At 35.5% G+C, this 9,489-nt stretch overlaps 1 protein-coding gene across 1 annotated transcript; it reads left to right on the top strand.

The window, feature by feature from the left end:
- Positions 1 to 2,649: 2,649 nt before the first annotated feature.
- On the top strand, positions 2,650 to 7,586 carry LOC133337537 (proline-rich protein HaeIII subfamily 1-like; the record flags this gene model as incomplete). The annotated part of the gene is made up of 2 exons (XM_061545756.1): positions 2,650 to 3,277; positions 7,010 to 7,586. Coding segments are annotated over exons 1-2 (1,205 nt in total), but the record flags the coding sequence as incomplete, so codon positions are not given.
- Positions 7,587 to 9,489: the final 1,903 nt, after the last annotated feature.

Below are 9,489 nucleotides of genomic sequence, written 5' to 3' on the forward strand. Positions count from 1 at the left end.
AGTTGGGCAGTTCCGGAACGAATTTTTTATTAATATAGTTTCCCTTTATGATCTCGTTATTTTTTCTGGTATCGTTCCGTTCGCTGATCTCGTTTCTTTATGCCCATATTCATCATTCGTTCTTGTTCGTTTTTCAAAAGCTTCTTATGGTGTTTAATTGTGAATGTGAGTCACAATAGGTAGATAGTCTTCATAAGTATGAACTGAAGAGCCAAGGAATTAGGCCCTTTACAGAACTTCTATATAGAGAGAAGTTATTTTGGAGGCAGCAGTGAAGATAAGCTTCCTAACAGGTCATTTATAGATTGGTTACACTTGGAATCTCGTTTCTTTATGCCCATATTCCTCATTCGTTCTAACAGGTCCTAACAGGTCCTTAATAGATTGGACACACTTGGAAACTCTTTTGGGGCACAGATTACCTAATTTTGGAGAAATAATTCGCTTAGGAAGTCTTCTACAGACTTAGGACTTCCTTCGCTTAGGAAGTCTTCTACAGGCCTTCAAGTGTTTTCAACAGACATTTTAAGGTAGTCTTAAGAACTCGATTTTAGCGCAGACTTTTACAGAAAGAATCCATTTGGGAGGATAGCACAGTCAAAACAAGGTATTTAAGAATCGTATCTGAAATATTGTGAGCTACATTTTTGCAGAATATTTTGTGATATAACAAAATATCGTCTTGTGGTATTTTATTTACGGTTAAAATAACAACGATTCGGAAGAATTTGAGACAAAAGAATGATATGTTTTTCGAAAGAAATTTTCCATGAAGAATGTCAGTATCATATTTTTTCAACACTGTGTTGCACAGTGTAATGTTTAAACCTATGAATATTTCAATACAAATATGCGATTTTCATGTCCAGCTTTTTAAACCGCTTTCAGCGAATTGGAATCTGGCAACAGTATCCTAGACTCACTTTTAAACCGAAGGGACTGTTATTTTGCTCACCAGATTCTTGATAGATTCTTGGCCTTTTCCAGAAAATTTTAAGTATAGGTCCATGTTTTGGCATATTTGAAAACGTGGACCAATATTAACTCGAGCTATGCTAGCGTAATTATATGGTCACACTTATAAGACGATCAATAAATCATCTGAAAATCCTGCACCCGAGCAGTGCTAGTGTGAACATCTGGTCACAGCCCAAAAATTGATCCTGTCGATTATTCTGACAAGAAAAAATTATACAAAGCAAATTTTTGGATTCAGTGGCCCACAATCTAGAGATGCTGAAAGTTTCGTCCCTATGTTCGAAAAAGATAATTACAGCACTTTTCGGGTTTATAGTTTTTAGTAGGGAAATTTCTATTCAATTATTATTCAAAATACTTAATTGTATACAATCTGACGTGAAGAAATTGTACAAAATCCCCAAAATATCAAACCCGTGAGCGGAGCAGTATAGTCGGATGGAGCCCACCATACGGTACCCTACACAACTATCACGGAATTCTAACATTCTGCGGATGTTTATTCCGAGCCCAGGCAATATTTCGTGATATTTGTTCCAAAGGGATCCGCGATATATTTCCGCCCTCTCGTGTGGTAATGGGTTACTAAATAATATATGAATACGTAAGCACCCGTAAATATTTAAGTGTAACTCCCACATGCGAGTACATACGACTATATCTTGGATATATTATCAACTTATCGGGTCTCCCCAGAATACAATGTTTGTACTTTTTCATACAAAAGTCAGGGTCTATTTGACCCGCTAAATATTTAATAATCTTTATCAAAACAGGCGTGCTTATTCTATGGCCCGATCCCCTTCTCCATGTAAAATTTCGCCACTGGAGCGACCAGAAAAACCGACAAAAATTAAGTATTTGGTCCATTTCATCCCCTAAAAATTAATGGTAAATATTATAGCAAAAATATGGACCGATGAAGACAAATCAAATATATATTACACCTTATGTTGGAGAGAATAATAATGCCAAAATCTTCCTATTTGTTTGTGTCATCCAGCATTATATTAAGGATATATGATGAGATCGTAATATTAAATACATTCTGTCTCGATCTAATATTGCAATGATTCGAAGACTTCATCTCAAAAAAAAATGTTAGATTCATAATACTAATTTCATATTAGTGGATGATATACATTCCTTATGGGAAAAATGATACGGTTAAAGATTAATATTAAATAATCGGGTTTGCCGGAAGTCACTTTTTTATATAACACCATTTTCATTCGCGTGGCATTTAGATGTCGTGAAATTATTAGTATAAAATTCTATTGTTTTAAAACAATTGATATAACATTATGCAGAAAAAGCAGAACTGCGAATATTGAACGGGAAGAACAAACATAATTCAAAATACGACACATAAACGATAATAAAAATAGCAGTTATTCTTTATAAAAGTACTTTCAAATTCATATGCATTTAAATTATTAGTCACTACTATTTTTCTAGGCCCAAGTGTATATTTAGGTTTACTTGAATATACACAAATGTTTATAATTTAATTTTCCTAAAAAATAAGGCGATATTGATTGAGAATCATAAATTTAAATATTTACACTTTCATTTTGAATAGAGGGTTAATGAAAGGCACTCCACTTCAAAATCATATAAATAACGCAGCAAGTGTGCCATAATCATTGGAACGTTATTGAAAACTACAATATGAAGCTACTGAAATTCTTGTTATTCGCCATTCTTGTGGTGGCAGTAATTGCTGAGGATACCACACCAGCTGATGGCACTCCTCCTGCTGATGGTACCCCTCCTGCTGATGGTACTCCTCCTGCTGATGGTACTCCTCCTGCCGATGGTACTCCTCCTGCCGATGGTACTCCTCCCGCCGATGGAACTCCACCCGCCGATGGTACTCCTCCAGCTGATGGTACTCCTCCTACTGATGGTACTCCTCCTGCTGATGGTACTCCTCCTGCTGATGGAACTCCGCCAGCTGAGAGTACTCCACCTGCTGATGGTACTCCTCCTGCTGATGGTACTCCACCAGCTGATGGAACTCCTCCTGCTGGCGGTAATACTCCACCTGCTGGAGCAACAACAAAGAAACCAGCAACCCCTAATAAGAAACCTCCCGCTAAAAAGCCAGCAAAGAAACCAGCTAAGAAGCCTGTTAAAAAGCCTGCCAATAAAAAACCCGCTAATAAGAAACCCGCTAATAAGAAACCCGCTAATAAGAAACCAGCTAATAAAAAACCCGCTAATAAGAAACCGGCCAATAAAAAGAAACCCAAGGCCAATAATTCCATTGCAGCTAGAAACCAAAACATGCAAGTGGGCAAGTCTACCAATGGCCCTGTCCATCAAAATAATAAAGCCGATTTTGTTGTGAAGCTTTAAAAAAGTAAATATTAAATAAATTTTTGCACTGATATTGTGCGACAAATATCCATCTTTGATTTATTGGCACAATAATGCCAGAAGAATTCAGGAAAATAAATTGTGATTTAACACTTTGAATGACCAATCTTTATAATCATTCTTGTCGACGAAATTAACTGCGAAGTGTTCTTAATTCAATAAATATTGTTTTGTTATAACCCGCATATAACGGTATCCGTAAATATTTGGTACATCAGGATGTTGGATCGCCTCATTCTCAAAAATGATCAATATTGATATACGCCTTAGATTAGCACCCATATTACTGTCTTACTCAAATTTCTAAATTTCAAATTTTATATTTCATCCAAAGCGACTACAATTAGTATTTTGGATTGTCATTAGGTAGCAAACATTTCTACCGAAAACCATAAATATTGATCGACTTTAATCCCTCATCTTTCGGTATTTTGGGTAGCTCTTTTCACGAATATTGGTTGTCATTGAGTTAAAAATCTCCATTAAAAACACCTGTGAGCGGAGCAGTATAATCAAAGGTGGCCGATCATATGATACACTACATAACTATCACTGAAAGTTAACTATCTGTGGACGTACTAAATATTAACCGATCATTGTCTTAATATCAGTTTAAAGGAGCTCGACGTTGGATGTTTATAAAGCTGGCTCAACGTTGGGCGCCCATAAAGCAGCTCGAGCTGGTATGGCTTTATTCGAAACAAAACAATTTAAGATAACACAATTACTCCTCGTTTAGTTATTTTTTCAGCTTAAAATCTGAGTCCATCAAATAAATAATATCGGAATCGTAGATCCCTATCAATCAATTCAATTAAATGTCAACCACTCCTTTTGTGATATTCTGTCAACTTCTCCAGTCTATGTCCCTCAGGAATAAATATATTTACAGAAAAAGAATTAATTCATATATTATACGAAAAGTGTTCACAAAGTGTTGGCAATATCCGGATTTCTGTATTTTATGAATGCAATTCAAAAATCTTAAAATAATGTTTTTATGTCAAAGAGAGGGAGAAAGAGAGCAAAAAATACAACTTTGAAATGAGTTTGATTGTTGGTGGTGGTTTTCTATGACACAAAAACTGTTTGTCTTTTTTGATTTTATTTTTATTTTTTAAACGTCTTGTGAAGATTTTCTTATTTACTTGTATTGTGTACTTAGAACAATCCTTTACAATATTGAACTTTCGTTTGAGTTTGTTGTGTGTATCAATACTTGTTTGAAGTATTATATTTGACATTTATATCGAAATAATTTGGAAAATACATATGCGAATTTTATAACACTAATTTAGAGGTCGGTAGCAGTGTCTGAAATAAAGAAACAATGGAATGTAAAAACAGCCACACCGGTGTGAGTGGAGAGACCGCGGTTGTAAACAAGAGAAATAGTAGACAAACAAACGGTTGCAAACCTAATAACCACGAAGTGAGAGGAGAGTCCGAGGATGACACCAAAACCAAACGCAGCCGAACAATGAATGGTTTTGGCGTATTTTTTCTTGGAGGAATACATTTGTGTTTGTTCAGAGGAAGAGAGAGAGAGAAAGGAAAATGATCAGAAAATAAAGTAGAGCAAAGTATGAACATAGTTTTGATTGTAATGGAGTTTTTAATTTTTTGGAGAAAATAGTAAAATAGTGATCGCATAATTATAGGATTTTTTACTTGTATTTTAAATTTAATGAAAATGTTCATTAAATTTATTATTCTGTGTATGCCATAGAATGCAAATTTTGTAATTTTTAACCCAAAAGTCTGGGTTTATTTGCCCCGCTAAACATTGACCGAAGATCATGAGAACAGACATATTTACTTCTTGGCCAGACCTCCTTCTTCAAATAAAATGTCGTAATGTTGGGATCAAAATTGTAGCCTTTGGCTATGACATAGCCCGCCATTAAAATGACCAACTCATGGTCTTTACTACTTTTAATGAGGGTATATACACTTTGATATCGCAAAAATGTGTCTAATTTGAATATCGGTTTTAGACCCATGCATCTTTGGGCCAAATTCGTTTTTAGACAATTTGGAGTCGATTTACAAATGACCGTTCATCTGTCTGGCTTGCTGGTTCTCACGATAACTCTCGAAGGGAGTAACCGATTTCATCCAAACTGTGCATATGGTAATATTTCTTCCAAACTTAGTTCAATTTCGAAGATGGCGAATATCGGTCCTCTCCTTCTGGTACTCTCCCCACAAAATAATCAAAATTGTGCAAAAAAAATATGTTATAATATCATAAACCTTAATCTAGGCTTCGTAATGACAAAAGTTTGTATCTTTACCAAGCCTAGATTAAATCCGAAAATGGGACACATTGGTCCATTCCTTCTGGTACTTACCCACAAATGGTCAACATTTTCAATATTTATAAATTCAATATCAGGAGAATGGAATATCCGATTTGAACTAAACTATGCACAACCAATTATCATTACCAAGCCTAGATGAAGTGCGAAGGTGGGACCCGTCGGTCCTCTCTTTCTGGTACCTCCCCCACAAAGGTTCACTATTTTATAAACTTGAAATTTAATTTGAAGCCAATTGAATAACGGAATTGATCAACATTAAATCTGAATATAAAAAGTGGATAATAAAACCCATGTGTAATTCCGAAAATCTCCGCAAACCATAGGGTGAGGGGATATATCTGTCGGCAACAGCGACTGACACTTTTTTAATTTCGATTCTGTACCCATTTTCGGGTGTGACGGAGGTTTGCAAAAATAGCACTACGTACATGCTCGAATTAAATCGGATACCTTATTCGCTTCATAACAAGTTTACGAATTTACAACATTTTGAAGTTTTGGTAGTCCTAACTCAGGAAAATCGAAAATCAGTACAATATTTATTATGCAGCAATATTTAATTACCGGCAAGAGAATATTTTAAATTTTCATTAATAAATCCCCAATTAAAAGGCGCAAAACAATAACTTTTGTTGACGGTCAACAACAAGTAATGTCTAAAGGGATAGATATGTGGCAATGTGTAGAAAGGTCTCAACATTTACAAAGATAGCATTGAACTGAGAATTGCAAATAGTCTGTTTTGCAATATAGCCAGAAGTTGGATCACCACCCCAGTCACCCGATATTAACCAAATTGATCATTTGTTGGAAACTACAGCTATGACAGCTATCTCAGAACTGGGGCCAACTACTATATTGACGAGTTTTTCACCAAAAAGAGCCCGAAACGAAAAATTACAGGAGCACTGCACCGAATGTTGAAGTAAATATGAATGGAATAAAAAATGGTATACTGAAAAAAAAACATAAAGAAGAATAGTTTTGCAACGAAAATGTGTTTCAAATCAATTGAACTGATAAATAAACCAAATTGTATTAAAAACCCGCCATTAACTTTTATTTTCAAATGTGTATTTATTTATCTTTTTAACTACGCCATCATTAAAATAATACCGTATTATCTAATATTTATTTAGAATCATAAAATTCAATATTTGTTCTTTCACATTTAAAAGTGAAATGGCAAACCATATGTGTTGCAGATACTCAAATATCATATAAATAACCGCGAAATCGAACAATATTTATCGAAATTGTATTCATCGTTCACAACAACATGAAGTTACTGAAATTCTTGTTATTCGCGATTCTTCTGGTTGCAGTAATTGCTGAGGTTACTCCACCGGCTGATGGGACTCCACCGGCTGATGGTACTCCTCCTGCCGATGGTACTCCTCCTGCTGATGGTACTCCTCCCGCTGATGGTACTCCTCCTGCCGATGGTACTCCTCCTGCAGATGGCACGCCTCCCGCCGACGGCACTCCTCCCGCCGACGGCACTCCTCCCGCCGATGGTACGCCTCCTGCTGATGGTACGCCTCCTGCTGATGGTACTCCTCCTGCCGGTGGTACTCCACCTGCCGATGGCACTCCTCCTGCCGATGGTACTCCTCCTGCTGGTGGTACTCCTCCCGCTGGTGGCACTCCTCCCGCTGGTAATACCCCAACTACAAAGAAACCTGCAACACCCAATAAGAAACCTCCAGCAAAGAAACCAACAAAGAAGCCAGCTAAAAAGCCAGCCAAGAAACCCGCAAAGAAACCAGCAAAGAAACCAGCAAATAAGCCTGCAAAGAAACCAGTTAAAAAGCCTGCTAAAAAGAATACCGTCAGAGTTGGAAACAAAAATATACAATCGGCCAATACAAATGGTCCTGTTAAGCAAAATAATATAGCCAGGTTTGTTATTAAAGCTTAAGAAATAAATTTCAACGGAATTCATATACCGTGATTGCATAACATGTAACTTTTGTGGATTTATTGAAGTATGAAATATTTTGGGTCAAAAATTGTATGTGAAATCTTGGACAGTGGAGAGTGAAAAATATATCCGTAGAAAAATGTCAATGGTTTATGATTTGGCATAGCTCCCATATAAAAACCCATCGTCATTTTCGTTACTTTAAAAGTTTTTGAAGAATATTCCAATATAAAGATACTGCAGAAAGAACCACTGTCTGATTGTCAGAAAATTTTCCATAGTAAACACGCTGGAGTGCAGAATCACATGTATTAGCTTCGGTCTAAACCGAGATAAAATGTCGTCAAATTTCGCCCTAGCGATCGAATTGGGTCTAAAATCACATAGGTCATGTTTGGTTTAATTTAGTGTAGACGAATTTGTGAGTTATAAGAAACGTCTGAAATTCATCCCAAATCCCAAAAATACTTATATTGATTAATTAGTTTCATTCCCACTTCGTCTCTCCATCGTAAACGTCTACTTCTCTAATTGTTAACATAATTTTTTTTTTATTTTTATACCCTTCACCACACTCTGGTACAGGGTATTATGTCTTTGTGCATATGTTTGTAACAGGCAAAAATAATCGAGATAGACCCATGGTTCCTTTTTAGAATATGCATAGAATCACTTTCTGAGTCGATTTTTGCATGTCCGTCTGTCCATGTTAAATTATAACATAGCGTACTGAATTGCGTCTTTTATAATGTGTGCTAAGTTTCATGATAATCGGTTTAGATTTAGATATAGCTCACATATATAGCTTCGCCCGATTTTAGGTAAATAGTCCACTAAAGTTCCTGAAAATATTTTGATTTGCACGAAATTTGGAACAGCGTAATGAATTAGGTCTAGAATGATGTCTGCCAAGTTTCGTGAAAATCGGTTCAGATTTAGAAATAGCTCCCATATGTGGGAAATTACAAAATTCTTGTTTTCTTTGCATACTAGTCAAATCACACTGAAATACGGTTTAATAGTCGCGAAAAACAAATAGAAACATGAAGACATCGGAAAATAAAATAAATTAACTTTTGAATTAAAACAATTTTTTTTTTTTCTTTTTTGAATTTTCGATTTTTTTAGTATGATTAAGAGGATACGGGTTTGCCTTAATCTTCTAAAATATACGACGCTTTCTTCTGCAAATTCTTTTAGATGATTGTTAAATATCGGCAGATTCATCTAATAAGAGTTTCGACGTCATTAAATATATTGCACTTGCAATACATAAAAATGATCAATATTGAAAAGCTTGCAATTCGCGAATTAGTTGAAATCAGTTGATGCGCATGCGATTTTCGTATAAACCGAATCAATGTCTTTCAATAATTATTAATGTTTAATTTAGCGGTCAAAGTGTGCCACTCGATGCACTTTACTATGCAAAAACCCTAAAAATGGCTAAAAATCACGCAACGTGCATACGATTTTTATGCGCATCCGATTTTAGTAATCTCCTTTGAAAATACGCAAAAGGACACCTATTTTAAAAGGATCGGTTAAGAACCGTGGATGTGCCTCCACAATCAATTTTGGATAAAATACGCATATTATTCGCGTATCGATGTATTTTGGACCTATTTCCACACAGATTCGCGAATTTGACAATACAAGCATAAATTCATGTAAAATTAATTCGAAGAAAGCCGCGATTATTTACGCGAATTTGTCAAAATAAGTTTTTGCAGTTTTTCCCACATTCGTCTGTTAAGAAACATTTGTAGAATATACCCAAAGTCTGCCCAGTCCGACTGTACTACTTTCCTTACTGGTTTTTAGTAATGAGAAAGGGTATAAGCCGGCTTTAATTTTTATCACATCAGATAAAATAACTTT

Source organism: Musca vetustissima, unplaced genomic scaffold, assembly GCF_032173495.1.
Source record: "Musca vetustissima isolate MV318-11 ecotype Yass unplaced genomic scaffold, APGP_CSIRO_Mvet_v1 utg287725, whole genome shotgun sequence".
NCBI classification, from domain to species: domain Eukaryota; kingdom Metazoa; phylum Arthropoda; class Insecta; order Diptera; family Muscidae; genus Musca; species Musca vetustissima.